At 42.8% G+C, this 15,992-nt stretch overlaps 8 protein-coding genes across 8 annotated transcripts; 4 read left to right on the forward strand and 4 right to left on the reverse strand.

The window, feature by feature from the left end:
* Window positions 1–432: 432 nt before the first annotated feature.
* On the forward strand, window positions 433–1,611 carry V865_004425 (uncharacterized protein; the record flags this gene model as incomplete). Its single annotated transcript, XM_066228205.1, has 3 exons — window positions 433–469; window positions 594–1,212; window positions 1,290–1,611. The coding sequence occupies 3 exons, from the start codon at window positions 433–435 to the stop codon at window positions 1,609–1,611; spliced, it is 978 nt and encodes a 325-aa protein (XP_066084302.1).
* A 410-nt stretch (window positions 1,612–2,021) lies between these two features.
* Window positions 2,022–2,951, reverse strand: V865_004426 (ribosomal protein L35; the record flags this gene model as incomplete). The annotated part of the gene is made up of 3 exons (XM_066228206.1): window positions 2,022–2,057; window positions 2,268–2,357; window positions 2,772–2,951. 3 exons carry the CDS (start codon window positions 2,949–2,951, stop codon window positions 2,022–2,024), a joined length of 306 nt encoding a protein of 101 aa, XP_066084303.1.
* Window positions 2,952–3,538: 587 nt separating this feature from the next.
* V865_004427 (histone H4) lies at window positions 3,539–4,036 on the forward strand (the record flags this gene model as incomplete). The annotated part of the gene is made up of 3 exons (XM_066228207.1): window positions 3,539–3,621; window positions 3,692–3,768; window positions 3,885–4,036. 3 exons carry the CDS (start codon window positions 3,539–3,541, stop codon window positions 4,034–4,036), a joined length of 312 nt encoding a protein of 103 aa, XP_066084304.1.
* A 405-nt stretch (window positions 4,037–4,441) lies between these two features.
* Window positions 4,442–5,743, reverse strand: V865_004428 (uncharacterized protein; the record flags this gene model as incomplete). Its single annotated transcript, XM_066228208.1, has 5 exons — window positions 4,442–4,589; window positions 4,667–5,094; window positions 5,165–5,278; window positions 5,354–5,414; window positions 5,484–5,743. 5 exons carry the CDS (start codon window positions 5,741–5,743, stop codon window positions 4,442–4,444), a joined length of 1,011 nt encoding a protein of 336 aa, XP_066084305.1.
* Window positions 5,744–6,050: 307 nt separating this feature from the next.
* V865_004429 (uncharacterized protein) lies at window positions 6,051–8,807 on the forward strand (the record flags this gene model as incomplete). The annotated part of the gene is made up of 4 exons (XM_066228209.1): window positions 6,051–6,087; window positions 6,231–6,408; window positions 6,525–7,852; window positions 7,927–8,807. 4 exons carry the CDS (start codon window positions 6,051–6,053, stop codon window positions 8,805–8,807), a joined length of 2,424 nt encoding a protein of 807 aa, XP_066084306.1.
* A 368-nt stretch (window positions 8,808–9,175) lies between these two features.
* On the reverse strand, window positions 9,176–10,984 carry V865_004430 (uncharacterized protein; the record flags this gene model as incomplete). The annotated part of the gene is made up of 5 exons (XM_066228210.1): window positions 9,176–9,239; window positions 9,346–9,422; window positions 9,540–10,522; window positions 10,605–10,669; window positions 10,743–10,984. 5 exons carry the CDS (start codon window positions 10,982–10,984, stop codon window positions 9,176–9,178), a joined length of 1,431 nt encoding a protein of 476 aa, XP_066084307.1.
* A 313-nt stretch (window positions 10,985–11,297) lies between these two features.
* V865_004431 (uncharacterized protein) lies at window positions 11,298–13,188 on the forward strand (the record flags this gene model as incomplete). Its single annotated transcript, XM_066228211.1, has 9 exons — window positions 11,298–11,388; window positions 11,444–11,529; window positions 11,589–11,660; window positions 11,726–11,827; window positions 11,899–12,010; window positions 12,082–12,174; window positions 12,247–12,526; window positions 12,613–12,757; window positions 12,841–13,188. 9 exons carry the CDS (start codon window positions 11,298–11,300, stop codon window positions 13,186–13,188), a joined length of 1,329 nt encoding a protein of 442 aa, XP_066084308.1.
* A 372-nt stretch (window positions 13,189–13,560) lies between these two features.
* Window positions 13,561–15,803, reverse strand: V865_004432 (uncharacterized protein; the record flags this gene model as incomplete). Its single annotated transcript, XM_066228212.1, has 7 exons — window positions 13,561–13,716; window positions 13,801–13,896; window positions 13,988–14,428; window positions 14,503–15,020; window positions 15,135–15,301; window positions 15,364–15,432; window positions 15,502–15,803. 7 exons carry the CDS (start codon window positions 15,801–15,803, stop codon window positions 13,561–13,563), a joined length of 1,749 nt encoding a protein of 582 aa, XP_066084309.1.
* Window positions 15,804–15,992: the final 189 nt, after the last annotated feature.

Raw genomic sequence — 15,992 nt, forward strand, 5'->3', positions numbered from 1 at the left:
AAGTATCCTACAGTATGCAGTAGATTACATGCATCTTGTCAGAGTAGAAAGTAGAGAGATTTCACTCGAATGTCCATGATGGAGTCCCACATGCCTTTTGTGTTTAGCGGACATGTGTTCAATCTCCGTGTCAAATGGACCCTCACTAACGTCAACCAGCCACGCACTCTCATGTCCTCATGTTCTCACGATGATTAACTTCCTTTTTCGGTCAATCTCATCATAGATGACACAGCCTCCACTCCAATCTTCCATCTTTCCCATCTTTCAATCTATTTTCAACTCCCCCTCCTTCTTTTGTCTTCATCTTTCTAGAAAAAATACACTCAAACCATTGATTGGTATACCGTACTCATATAAGTATTCTTGAAGAATATCCTGTCTTATCTCCCATATCCACAGACATATCAAGCGGAAGCGAACAAAGTCAAAATGAAATTCACTTCTATCGCCTTGTTGGCTGCGCTGGGTAAGTAAGAGTCCATCCTTCCACTCTTTCGCCGCTTGCTCCAACTTTCACCTGTCCTTCATCTTCTGTCCCCACAATACACAAACACTATAATGCATACTAACATCTACTTGTTCACTCACAGCCGCATCAGCTTCAGCTACTCCCCTGAGAGTTTATACCCTCACCTCTGATCCTCTTCCACCACTTGACGAGATCAAGACACTTCCTATCGAAGTCAAGAAACCATGTCATTCCCACAATGATCAATCGTCGGGTCCATTAGGCTCTTTACTCGCTAAATTTGGCTTGATCAGCCCTAGACCAAGTCACAGACATGGACATGCCTTTGATGAAAAGATGGAATCGATCCATGAATCATTGATGGATCACTTCAAAGAACATATTCTCGAGGTAGAAGATAAAGTTATCGCTTTCCTTGAAGGTGGTTCTGTCAGAATACATCCTTTAGAAAATGATTTACCAGAACTGGAAAGCGAGTTGACCTTATCTTCTGGACCGGAAGAATTGAAGCTTTGGAGATATTTAGAAGATGACAAGTGGTTAATCAAATCAGGTATAAATGGAGAATGGAGAGTACCCACCGAAGATGAGGTCCCACCGAAAGTTGTGGTCCATCATAATCACGAGAACGAAAATGGAAATGGAAGTGAGATGGAACACGCTCATCGACATGGACATGGATATGGACACGGGCACGGACATGGCAGGGGTAGATGGATGGCTAAGACGATGACCGGAAGGTGAGTCGACGAAATCTACTCAACTTATTTATTCAATTATCGAAACTAATATATCACTTCATATTTCTTTTCTTCAGACTCCACCGAGCATTGAAGAATCTCAAACCTATCGAATCAATCTGTCTAGCATTCGTCATCGGCGCAGGATTAGGTTCCATCATTCATTTCTTCTTTATGCTCTTCCTCCTTTCGTTCAGATACTTTAGAGCTGGTTGTCCCTCGAGAGAAGAGAGACGAGCGAGACGACAAGCTCGAAGAGAACGACGAAAGGCTTCGGGATCGGTCCGATTTGCTGATCAGGTGCAAGTGGCAGAACAAGAGGAACTCTTACCTCCCTATGAGGTTGGTGCTGCCACTGACGTAGTAGTGGATGAGAAAGCGGAATCGCCCAGAGTATAGGTGTTTACAAAGTATGTATATTAGTGTTAGTATGAGAAAGAAGAGAGAGAAGGTCTTGTTTATATTTGATATAGAAAACACGAAAAAAAATGAATTTGATATTCTTGTAGATTATACTTTTATAGTATTTATAATACAGTTTTTATAATGTCAATAATAAGATTACTACTTCATGCACTAGTTGTTGATTATGATCCAATTTGTTTGGTCGATTCAATCAATACTCTTGCTATATATTTTTACATGAACGACCAGAATGCTGGGAGAGTTGACTAATGGATATAACGTTTACTCCATAAGCTAATCGCCATCTCACCTGACAGTTTGCACATTGAGGGTATATATTTCCTTCAAATATATTGTGATATAGTAGTATACATGACTGTTCATCGTACATAAGGATAGGAAGGCTAAGCATAAGGTAACATCTTCTTCAACTTTTTACCCTACGAGTACATAGACATTAGCTTGACTGATCTCACTTTGTGTACTTTTCAAAACCAATACAACGGCGTAATGAGGTGACACCGATGATTCAAAAGCGATCTCCCACTCTATCTCCTATTCTACCCCAGACAATTACGATTTCCTTCCCTCCTACAACCCTCACTGTCGAAAGCATATGACCGAAGATACATCAAACTCGCTCGACTCACCTGTGTTTTAGTCACATAGACAGATTTGGCCAATCTATTTATACGGGATGTTGAGAATGCGGTATTCAAATGTGATTTACCAGTTTGAGCCTACCACAAACCACATCAAGTCAAATCAGTAAAATTCCATTCCATTCGCCATCCAGTCTTTTCGTATCCGATCTAATCGAGCTATCCACTTCGATTCGACTGTTTCGACCTCTTTCTCCTTTTCCATAGTCCTCGAGTCGTTGATATGATCGTCTTTTCCACTTTCGATGTCTCCACTTGTATATCATATCGTCTCAGAAAGAGAGGGAGAGAAGTGTGAACTTACTCGTTTGAACTATTCAACATACCCAATATATATTATATATCAGCGGTTTGTATCTTTCACAATTTGATAGAGATCTCTCTGAAGACAAAAGAGTTGAATTGTCCGCAGAATAAGGGGGTAGGTAGATGGAGTTGCGTATTATAGAACACAACCTCTGGTGTATATATATACATGAAAGAGACACTTACCATCCCATTGGCATTAGCAAAGAACCTCTTCTTACAACCGGAATGCGACTTTAGTTTCTGTTTAACGCAATTTATCGAAGATGTTGAGAATGGTGAGGACGATGCTGGTAAGGGGATTCGAGATGGTCCTGCTATAGCTGTGAGGGATGGTCGGAGGAACAGACGAGGTAGGAATGACATGTTGATGATGATGAGTAATTCAGTAGTATTGATTTCCACAAGTATTATCAGTCGGTTGTTGATCTATTGATCTATCTATTCTATCTTGACACTCGTCTTCGACTTTGCTAATGCTGATGCTCTGTCTTTTTCTCGGCTTCGAAACAAAGTTCTGGTATCTTACGTAAATGCTGTTGCACCCTCTCAAACTTGTATATACCACTCATTTATTTCTGGAGTTCGAGTATCACGTGATTTGGCGGTGATTCCATTGAACGGGGAATTCTATATCACCGTGATCTCTTCTCTCTGATCTCTTGCAATGTTGTTTATGAGTGAAACCGTGACCTCCACCTTGATATTGATGTGCGTTTAGATCGCGTCACCCGTCGTCAGCTACAAGGTATATAAACCCCTATCTATACCAGATCTCTACCTTTCCTTCTTCTCTCATCCATCAAACCAATCAATCAGCGATACATCCATCACTCACTCTTCTCTCTCTGTGAGTCACATCGTCAGCTTTCCGGCTCTCATGTTTTAGGATAATAGCTGATATACATATCTTCTATTCACAGTTTTAACCCAACTTCAATAATCAATCAACAATGTCCGGTCGAGGAAAAGGTGGTAAAGGTTTAGGTAAAGGTGGTGCCAAGCGACACAGAAAGGTCCTGAGAGATAACATCCAGTAAGTCATATCTTCACTTCAACACCTATCTGCATGCCTTGCTAATGGTTGATGTTTTGTTTTACATTAGAGGTATCACCAAGCCCGCTATCAGACGTCTCGCAAGAAGAGGTGGTGTTAAGCGAATCTCAGGTCTCATCTACGAAGGTGAGTTTCTACCTTCTTTTCTCCTTCTTCATCTCTTCTCTGTCCATCTCTATGATCTCTGGTTTAAGTACAAGTAGAATGAGCTTTGCTGACCTTATCCATTTACTCTTTCATAGAAACCCGAGGTGTCCTCAAGATCTTCCTCGAGAACGTCATCCGAGATTCCGTCACCTACACCGAACACGCCAAGAGAAAGACCGTCACTTCCCTCGATGTCGTATACGCCTTGAAGAGACAAGGTAGAACCTTGTACGGTTTCGGTGCTTAATCGATTTACATCTCAACCTTTTTTTACGATACTTCGTTTTTCGATCTTTTCTTTTTGTTATTATCCTTCTTGGTTTGTTAGTTGTATATCAAGCCAATTGAAGTGAGTTGATTAGTATAGTATATAGTATATAATCTTGAGATGAGATATGTATCTATGTGACTACAATGATAAATAGCGATATCGGATTATAACTATCGCAAGGACCGTATGATGAGTTATTATTGCTCACTCAGATCTAGGTTTATTTGTGATCGTTATACATGAAAGTCTATCAAAGTACAACTAGAACAAGCAGTCATTCTGATCATGGAAAATCAATGACATGATTTGATCCTTTCTTCTCCCCCTCTTCATCAATGCATATAGAAACCCAATCTGATCTCTATACCACTCACTACACCGCTACACCCTATACAGATGCACTTCCTCGTCCCATGCTGCACTAGCCAACAGACCAGGATCGAACAATGACCAACCTAGAGCCATGACAAACTCTGTATGATTGGAATGGACATGTATAGGCGATGGAGTGGATTGGTTGATATTCCATCTATGACCGATCATTTGGAATCAGCACCAGTCTGTTTTCGACGATCTGGGCACTCTCGTTCAAGCTGTGTAACTCACACTCTACAAGTCATATCGTACCCCGAACTAGCCAGTCCCTCTCTCCTATGCGGATCCCAAAACACCTTCCTAGCTGCTAAGTCATGCCTCCCCACCACTCTCGCACTGCCCGGTCGTCCTGCCGATCGTAGATCGTGAACCTTGATCGTACCGTCTTTAGAAGCTGATGCTATAAGGGATGAATCGTATTTGTTCCAATCGCAATATAATACTTCTTCCATCTGTCCCGAACCAGATGAAGAATTCGAAATTGATAATGTAGGTGATTTAACCCCCGGTCCCATTCGCAAATCCCATATATCTATAAAACCATTTGCACCACAGCTCATCACTATATTGGGAGTATGGGGAGAAAACGTAGCGTTGTATAGCTGTTGAGGCTTGGATGAGGGAAGTGTGATAAGGGAAGTAGCTCGATTTGATGACCACTATTTTGCGATCGTGCAAATCATCAGGAAAATCAGCTCATAACGGTTTGGGACTAAAAGTAAAACACACGATTTTCACCGTCGAGTCCCATGAGCTAGTTATGAATTGATCTTTGTTTAGGTTGTTCCATTCGATAGACATGATCTCGGAGGAATGTTCATGCCATGATTGGATGGGTAAACCCTACACCATAGCATAATATAATATAAGTCACTACGATTCTATCTCTGGTTGTATGGAGCTTGAAGTCAGGCTCACCTCCAAAGTCACATCGAACATCTTGATAGCTCCATTCCCACATCCAGCTACAATATGATTTCTTTCCTTATCCAACATCCTCACACATCAGCTCTAATCCCAAACACCGACCAATACGTAGCAAACTCACTCATGCTGTTCATTCCACGCTACATCAAATACACAATCTCTAGTCTCAAAGTACCTCACCAACCTCAGCCCCGACCCTCCAGGAGCGTTCGGATCTATATCAACGATATGGACTCGTCCATTGCCCACCAGACCGAAATTTGATCCTGAAGCCAGTGCGAACCTGTTTTCGAGGTATGGTGAGAAAGAGAGGTTGTTATGTGAGAATCTGGGTGTGTTTAGTCGGAGATATGGGGCAGAAGATGAGGATGGGGGGTTCATGTTGTGTCTAGCATATAGGATGGTCTGCTTATGCTACTTATGGTTGTTGATCTGGCTGGATGAGGATCATAGTTTGTAGATGTAGATCCGGTAATCGGTCTTCTTTCTTGTCCGTTGTCCGTAGTAGTGGTCTGATGTCATCCCACCTTATTCAATAAAGTGAATTTGATCCCGTCTTCGATTGTCATGTTCATTCATCTGTAGGAATTGGAATTCCAATCCCAATAAACAGATAAATAAACATTTTTCATTTACTGTCCATCCCATCTAACATCCATAACTACCTTATAGTATATTACAATCAATAATGCCTCCTTCGCCAGGCAAGATACATCAGCTACCAGGTATGTATGCCCCTCTATCCACCCTGACATCCCTCGCCTCTACAAGATCATGCTGACTTCCGAACTATGTAAAACCTTCTTTCCTTCCCCACTCCCGACGCGTCAACAAAAACAAAATCACTACACTCGATCCACCTCATTAGTCAAAGTACTATACAGTATAGATACCTCATCCCAGTCCTACCTCACTGTACTCCACGATCGTCAAGATGTATACGTCCATCCTTCTTCACCGAGTTATGCAACATCCGAAGAGCAAGGTCAAGGTTTAGTAGGGAGTTGTACGTTGAAAGCTATTTCGAGGGGAATATGTTATGCGAGGTGAGCGATGGACCTTCAATTCTCAAAGTCTACAACCATTACTCTTAATCAAGAAGATACCCTGATACTGATCTTGCAGAGTCTCATGCTGACCTCATCATACTATTCCCTCTTAGCCCCGAATGCATCCCCAACACAACCTCGCTCGATTTCAGCGTCTACAACCTCGATCCTACTGTCCGTAGACCATCCACCTCATCCTCATCTCGCGCATTCCCCTCATCACCCTCTGAACATCCTTCCTCATCTACTTCCTCATGGGTAGGCAGGGGTTTCCTCTCATGGGTTCTATCTGAAAATGGGAATGGGTCAACTCTGATAAAAGGAAGATTAGTGAGGGAGTACGAGTTCTCCTCGATCCACTTCGCCCCGGAAGGTGGTCTGGAAGGTCTAATGGCTATGGCAAATTCTAACGGTGGTGGTACAGATGGAGAAGATTCAGATGGGAAAGGATGGGGACTGGAAGTTGGAATAAGTCTTAGACAATTAAATCCAGATGGTAAAATCGAATTTCAGAATCGAAAAGAATTCGAAGAAATGTTATCAAAGGGAAAATCGACTTCTATATCAACTTCATCACCTATTAGAGGAGGAAATAGCACGATTGGTGGTGGAAGTACACCAGCAAGATCGTCACCTTTGATCAATAGTACGATCAACAGAACACCCAACGTTAATGCCACACCTCAACACCCCGGTCCATCAGCCTCTTCTACCGCTACCATACGTCCTCCACCTATTGCTCAACCTACACCTGTACCAGCACAGCAGCAGCAGCAGTCAGGACAATCATCTAGACCTTCTTCCTCACTTTCCCATCGACCTTCGTCATCTTCCATACCACCCTCCTCCTTACCCCCTTTACCGTCAAGTTCAACTTCCAACGTACCTTCAAGTCGACCATCATCCTCTATCGGTGAATCAAGACCTCCTCCACCAGCTCCTCCCCAGCAGCAAGCTGAAGCCGGACCATCGCGTAATCGTGAAGTTACTCCCCCACCCGTCCCTCGATCCAAATCACCTCCACCATCTACACCATCCCGACACAAATTACATGCCCTCCTTCGTGCGGACGGTATGATGTCCCCCGAATTAGCCAGACATCTAGCTTCGAATCCAGTATTGAGGAACCTGTTGAAAGCCGTACCGTCAAATTCAAATGCCCTGACTGCTCTGAGGAACATAACGGGGGCTAACAAATCTCCTACTTCCAATGCTAATGCGAACGGTGCAAAGAAATTGACTACGAATGACAAAGATAAGGAGAAAGAGGATAGTCCTGAAGCCACAACGCCTACTCCTCTACCTACTCCCCAAAGGTCAACGAGAAGTGCCCAACAAGGGCAGAATAACCAAGATGGATGTTGTAACTGTGGGACAATGGTTAGTGCTTGTTGGAGAGTTAAGAAGATGAAAGATGGTACGCCTAGGAAAGTGTGCGATGGTGAGTTGATCCCATGCAAAGGCTTTTAGTAGCAGCCGTACAGCTGACTGATACCATGTGAAATGGTATGGCAGATTGCGGACTATACTTCAATGAACACAAGAAGATGCGTCCTCCTGAATTATGGTCTCAACCTTTCAAACCTGGTCAATCATCCACTTCTTCTGCCCAGCAGCAGCAGAATGGAGGAGGGGAAAAACGTAAACATGCCATAGAGCTCAACGATGGTCCAGCATCGGGATTGAGATCTTCACCTAGATTAAATCGGACTAATTCAGATCAACAAACTCATACCCAGTCACAGAATCAGAGTCAGACTCAAAGTCAAAATCAAAATCAAATACCGGAATCACCTAGAAAGAGACAGAAAGTCAAATCACATGGGAACCCACCTCCACCTAGTCCAAGGAGATCTACGAGAAATTCAAGTAAGACTGATAATGTTGATTTTGGTGCAGAAGTATTTGGATTCTCACCTTCAAACTCGAATTCAAACAATAATTCAATGTTTGGTACTTCACCTGCTATACCCATTACCTCCAATAACAGTCAAGATCATCAACAACAGCATCATCATCATCAGATGCAATCATTTGGTCAATCGATGTCTGGTCATACTCATGGGAATGGGAATGGGAATTTGGAAGAATTGGATATATCAGCTTTCCTAGCCACGTTTGAAAATTCCTTGGCCCATACTAATCATCACACTTCCACAAATGGCACTGGGATTGGTACCAATACTGGTCCTACTGATGGACAAGGGGTAGAAGAGAATAACTTCAATTTTGATAGTTTGTTTAACGGCGATTCTTCAATGGGCATAGAACTGAGTCAGGAGATGCAAGATTTGTTGAATGGTTGGGAAAGCCAGTTGAACGATCCGAATTATCTGGCGGGGTTGGATGTGAATATTCCTGGATTAGGTGATATAGGGAATGAACCTGGTCGATAGTCAACCATCAGCAATAGAGTGGAGTACAAGAAAAACCTATAATTCGTGTCCTTCGTATTTTCGTATGTTTAGTTTCTACTTCTTTGACCTGTTGTGATATTCCTTTCTCTCTTGTTATTTTTTACAGTACTTCCTTATATTATTTTTTACATCTCCCGATGCGTCACTCGATATTGAATTGGGTAATGAGTATTAGATATATGATGCATCATATATATTGTAGTACATACAGTTATGCGATATTGGACATGACGTAGAAGAATGTGTATAAATCAGAGAAAGGAAAATCTATATGCCTGGCCAAACGGCAGAGAAACAAGAAGAAGCTGTTACCTGTGACGATGGAGAGGATATTCCCAATCCTGCTCCTACTCAAACCTCTTATAAGCGTGTTTCTCATATTCCTTGAGTTTCGTTACTCTCTTCTTAGGTCTGTGAGTCGAAAAATATAACAAATCAGTTTCAAAGTCTTTTATCCTAAAATCGAAATACTGTATACGGAAAGTGAAAAAAAAAAAAAAAAAACAGATCAACTCACAAGACAGGCACTCTAGGTTCTATCAAAGCTCTTTTCTGTAAAGCCAAGAATCGATCTTTGAACAGATTACCTTCGGGCTGCGACAGAATAGGAACAACATATCAGCATTGGTACATTTAACAGAGTTTGACAATGATCAAGAGATAGAACGCAGGATCTTGTCATCATTGTTTGAATGTTCGCTTTTAACTCACTTTGACTTGTCTCAAACTTTCCGCCAAATCTTCACCTAATTGAACTTCCACTCTCTTCTTATTCAATCTGTATTTACCTATTTTTTCACCTTCTTGTAAACCCATCTTTGCTTTCTGCGCTTTAGCCAATTTCGCAATTATTTCCTTATCTTTTTGCTCTTTCATCTTCTTCTCCAATTCCCTCTTATAGGCAGCAACGCTTGATACCGATTTATGTAATTTTCTTTTTTCCAATTCTGCTTTGGCAGCTTGTTGAGCCATCTTGGCTCTTAATGCCTTATTCCTCTGTGCGGTAGTCTTCCTCTTACTCTGCTTCTTCACCGCCACTTCTCCCTCCTCATCATCCGATTGGTCATCTTCGTCAGATAGTTCACCTGGACCGACTGCCATACCTTCCGCAAATTCAGATGGAACCCAATTATTCCTTCTATTCTCCACTACCCCTCCCAGCTCCTCGACCTTTTTCAGTTGCGCTTCTTCCTGCTTCAATAGATCCAACTCCTCCTGTACAGCACTGTTGATGAGCGACTGATGTGATTCCAAAGTGGGGTTATAAGATAATCCACCTTGAGGTATCTCAAGATGAACCCCATTTTCAACTTGACTATTCAAATAGATCTCTCGTGCTTTAGCTAACGTGGTTGGTACCTTGATTTGCTTCTTGATGATGGTCTCTTCTCCAAATCCACCTTTGACTACTATTTCTTCTTCTTGAGTTTCGGTCCACACGTCTTTTGTCAATTCGGATGGATCAATCTTACGTATATCAGCCGAGGAGATTCTCTCATCAGGATGAACGGCTGATCGTCTGGCAATACGCCTCAATCGTTCTTTCTCAGCTGAAGATATATGGGCTTTCGTCTTGTTTTTGGTGTTGGTGTTGGAGGAAGAAGGTTTAGAAGTTAAGGATGGGACTGCTGATCTCTCGTTGAGGATTGAAAGGGATCGTAGAGGTTTATGAGCTCTTCTTGCTTTTTTGCCAACTGTACCACGCAGAATACGACGACATCAGCCGATAATTCCAGTAGAAGTATATCATATGAGCAACGAATATGTTACACTCACCTTCAACATCACCAGTGACATCTACGGTGAATAAATCATTATTCGATTTCTGAGCGACCGGTCCACTATGTCAGATGATCAATTGTGTCAGCTAGTTGGCTCCAAATACAATGGTTCGAGAAGGTATTTCCAGCTCACCCAGTGACTCTCTCTTCTTCTCTTCCTCTTTCCAAAGACCCCTCTTCGACCGTGATATCAATATTTTTCCTCCATGCTTTCTTGCCCTTCCTTGAAGACTGACCCAGAGTGGACGGAGCACCTATGTTCACTTCGTTCGAAGGTGTCGCTTTGGCTTTTCCTTTTCCATTCGCAGAGGAGGAAGAAGAAGGAGGTCGTTCGTAAGGTTTGGTGCTCGCTTTCGATGTTTTGGTAGGTGCCATTGTTATCCTGAGTGTGTATAGGATGTATATATATTATCGGATTCGAGATTGAAATATCTTGAGATCTTAAATTTCTGAAATCTTTGAGCCGGTTACATGCAACATGCAAAAGCTAATCGATAAACAATTTTCGAATATTTGGCCGAGTCATTTTATCGTAATTTATCCCATTTTCACCTTTGACCTTACTCGTAGAATAGCCCGAAATCTCAAAAGTACAACTAGCATCCATCTATCATTCTGCAGGTCAACTACATCCATGAAAGCAAAGCAATCTATCGTACTCTGCTTGACCTCACAAGCACAGAGCACAATGCGACCCATCATCAGATTCTCATTGACACCTCTATCGAGAGGTATATCCACCTCGGCACCTGTATTGGCAGTAGCGAAACCTAAGAAAGGTATGTACCTCTCCCCTTTTCCTGGGCTATTGACTGACCCATCGGACACCTATAGCCGCAGCTGCATCCAAGGGGGGTAAACAAGGTTTCAACCAGAAGAAGAAAGACTCAGCGTCAGGTGGAAGCGGAGGAAGTGGTCAGGTAAGCTACCACATTCGTGCCCAGTGTCAACAAATCAGCTTATTTGAGTATCATCGTAGGCGACAATAGCATTGAAATTCTCCATGTCCGGTCAACCACCTGACCTATCAGATCTGAAGAGATTGCAACTTGTAAGCTAAAATTCCGCTTCGCTCTTGTGAACAAGTCTGGCTTACAAAGACGAAATGTTGAACAGAGTAATTATAAATCTGACAATGTCGGTAAACCAACTACCTTCACCAAAACGAGTTTCGATAAATTCAAATCATTCGGACTATCAAAGAAAGTGGAGAGAGAGGTAAGCCAACAGCTTTATCGTGTCTGCGGAGCATAGTGAAGCTGATCAAGGGGTTTCCTTATGATCGATAGTTATCTTCCAATGGTGGACCTGCCAGTGTGATACGCCAATTGACGATAGATCTTTCGAAACAGCTGGATGGAGATAAAGGCAAATCAAGTAAAGATGCTAGATATGTTTTGAGTGAGCTATTTCTCTTCGCGAGCCCTCAACTGAGGTATTCTGCTGACAAATTCGGTTTCATAACAATGCAGCTGGAGACAGAGGTAGTGGTAAATCCATGTTATTGCTCCAGTCGGTAGCATACGCTTTAGAGAGCGGGTGGATGGTCCTATTCAATCCAAAGGGTAAGTTGCTCTTTGAATGTACTACCAATTTTGGTTGATAGGAATCAGCTCATGCTTTTATTCTTTGCGCAGCTACTGAGTGGACCAACTCATCTTCGCATTACATCTACGACTCCTCTACCCAAACGTTCAACCAGTGGCAGGCATCTCAACAGATCTTATCGACTTTATTATCGAACAACAAAGATAAATTGGATTCCATCAAGCTCACTGCCGACATAAGTCTACCTCAAGGCAAGACCGCAGCCAAAGGATCCAAATTATCCGAATTAGTTTCGGTGGGAAGTAAAGATGATAGAGTTGCAACGCAGGCTTTGGATGCTGTCATGGGTGTTTTGGAACAGCAGACTCAGTGAGTGAAGCGTTCCCATTGATATCGATGGTCATCAGTGAACACTTCAATGCGGTACTGATTAAGCTTGTTTTCTTGGCCACTAGATACCCTGTGCTTTGGGCAATAGATGAAGCTCAGACGTTATTCACCACCTCCAAATATCGCACTCCCGACTACACACCTATTGAACCATACCACTTGTCAGCACCTAGATTAGCTTTAGATTTCATATCTGGTAGAAGATCATTCGTGAGCTCTCTTTTACAATCAGTTCCCGTGATCTAATCTCCATGCTGAGGGCTTCAGCTGATCTGTTGAATTATATCTCTTAGGCCAAAGGGACTGTCTTAACTTCCCTATCCCTATCTGACCCAACCAACCTTCCTTCTCCATCCCTCATCCAAGGTCTCACCTTATCGTCCACTCAACCGCTCACACCATACACTCAACTCGATCCATACCACCTCTCTCATGCTTCCTCGAATCTCAAGAAAATCGAAGTACCCTACAAAATGTCTGATGTGGAGATATCAGGGATGTACGAATTACTGGTTAAGAAAGGTCTGACATCGGAGAACCAATCGGATGGATTGTTCATGGAATTGAAATCGTCAAGTGGAGATAACCCATATGAGTTGAAGAGGGGTTTGAACAGGTTAAGGGCGAGCTTGGCTGTTTAGCAGTAGGAATGCAGAGGATAGTATGCATTGATATAATGGTTCATCTCACACTTGTGACATGTGTAGTGTTAGGTGAGATCGTATCCCTGATCAAATGATTGAGTGCATGACCTCGCCGATAATCGTCCGAGGATTTGGGTTGACGATTACATGTCAATCCGGTCATGAATTTGAACGTGAATTAGCGATACTGATGCGATGATAGTGATGATTCTAATTTTGACGATACATATGCGTATAAAAACAACAAATTCAGATCAATACATTCAATCTGACCCCTTCCACTAATCCCCTCTCAATCGCACATGACTTATGGCTGCCCAAATCTTCATGAGATCACTTCAATAAGGCTAAAACCACTATCATTCTTTCTTACACTTTCCATCTCCTACCCAATACAACTACCCCAACCGCACCTACGAAACAACTAATCGCACATACCACGAATGTTATTCTGAAACAGTGGGGGCCATAGCATTGGTCTGAAGGGTTTCCAGATTCGGGTACAGACAGGTATGCGTAGAGGTACTATTTGTGTGATCATAAGATGTCAGCCCACTTCGAAGATCATGAATGATACGGTGAATGATAAGAAGAAAGCTATTTACTTACCGAATATACGACTGAACCCAAAGCAGCAAAATACGAGATCATACCCCATGCTAAACCGAAATTGGTCGGTCCGTAATGATGCGATACGATGGCGGGCTGATGTCACCCATCAGAGAAGACACATCATCAGCCCTCTAAATCCTGATGTGTTTCATTGTAAGAAAACAACGAATGATGAATCACTCACGACAAGTGTAAATATCGCGCCGTACATCGCTCCCGTCCCACCACTTAACACACTCAGATCTTCACCTTCACCACTCAGATAACCCGCAGACCAAGCGAACACCAATCCCAAAGTCGATCCTGCTATCGCAGCGAACGCAGATCTGCTCAACCTTACTGGTCTTTTCCTGATGAACAAGTGCGAATGTTGAGTGGGATCTCGTCGATGGGCAGGATTGGGCGTAGCAGTGAGAGGGGGTGCTAAGTAATCTGCCAGGACACCTGTGATCAGACGTGATAAGGTTGAAGTGAGCGATAAGAGGAAAACATGTTTGTTTCGTAATGCCAATGGACTCTGGTCGGTCGTCATGACTAGGTTGACGATCAGAGAAGATGGATTGAGTGATGTGGGTGGTAAGAGGGATGTGATGATTGACCCAATTGAAGCTACTACCATTTCTCCCTACCAACATGATCCACAGATAACAGTCAGCATTCTGATACGGAAAATGACAGATCGAATATGAGCTCGCTCACAGGACCAATGATCAAAGCCAACAATAACCCAAAGATCCAAAATCCTTTATAGTCCAATACCAAATCTTTCGCTGTCCAACTATCTTTACCTTGTTCCATCATCTCCACCTCTTCCCAAGCAGCTTCAATACCACCAATCAACATTGGTGTTCTCTCGTCCAATCTCAAGAGCTGTCCTATACTCTCACTCATCTCTCCTAAATCACTACCATGATCACTAGTACTGTGCTCATCGTCATCGTCTGCGTGTTGCCGAGATTCAACATCTTCAGGTAATTTGATTTCGCCGAATAACTCAGGTTGAGGTATAACTTTCATACATAACCATCCAAAAACGTTGATTGAAGGTGTGAGTATCCCCAAGAAAGCTAAGAATCTAGCTGGATCCAGGTCTGTTGAGCCTTCTGCTTGAAATATGGGTAAGGAGGAGAATGACGAGAGGACCAGAGCTGACAGACCGATAAGTGATAGTGGGAGGGAAAGAGCTAGTGTAGGATGAGAAGGGAATGATAAAGATGCTATAGAAAATAACGCACGAATCAGCTTCTTGTCAAGTTAAGACATATAACTGTCGACCTTAGAACAGAGATAGTCGAATCTCGCTCAAACCAAAAGAGAACCCAGGTACTTACCACAAGTCAAAGCTGCGAAGTATGATCCAACAGTAGCTGCACCAACTAAGAAATATGCTGCTGTGAGGTACAAGTGGACGAAGGGAGTATCGGGAGAAGCTTTTCTGAGTATCGCAGAGAAAGATTGATAGCCTATTACACCAAGACAGGCAGATACAAGAGACCCACTATATACTTCATCAGCTTACCTTACTTGTTCCTAACATTAAAAGGGAGAAAGAGGACATACGTTCTCGGACCATATTTATCAGTCAATGCTCCCAGTGGAGCCGCACAGAGATATACACCCAGTATACCTCTACATACTCTCATCGTCAGCATTCTCAATAGCCAGTCAGATGAGCGGAAGATGGTGATTATGACATACCCTACTACAATTGTCTGAGCCTGTGTACCATCCAATTCCAATAGCTTGGCCACTACAGGACCGTAAGTCCCCCAGCAATATACCCCATTGGCAGTCACTGCGCTGATAGCTATACTAAAACATGTCAAGGCTATTTGCAGTGGCCGAGGTAAGTCCAGAGATAGTATCTGTCGTTTCCAAGACCGTTTGGAACGTAGTATAGCGGGGACGTCAGGTGGGTCGAGGGGTGTCATAGGTGGTGGAGGTTGGGGTTCGTCCTCGTAGTGGGTGGTAGATGGATGTAAGGGTGGCGATGAAGACATGATGATGGTAGATAGGATCACCTCACGATACCTGTGGAAGTGTAGAAATGTCGCAGAAAAAAGGAGAGGTGAAAGTTGAAAGGAATAACGATGATCACGATCAACGAGATAAGGTTGGCGTTGTAACCGATAACCGTGGTATCCGATGATCTCACTACAACCATGTCAAAGTACACTCATATAATCCAA

The sequence above is a fragment of the Kwoniella europaea genome, chromosome 1 (assembly GCF_036810445.1).
Source record: "Kwoniella europaea PYCC6329 chromosome 1, complete sequence".
Lineage (NCBI taxonomy): Eukaryota > Fungi > Basidiomycota > Tremellomycetes > Tremellales > Cryptococcaceae > Kwoniella > Kwoniella europaea.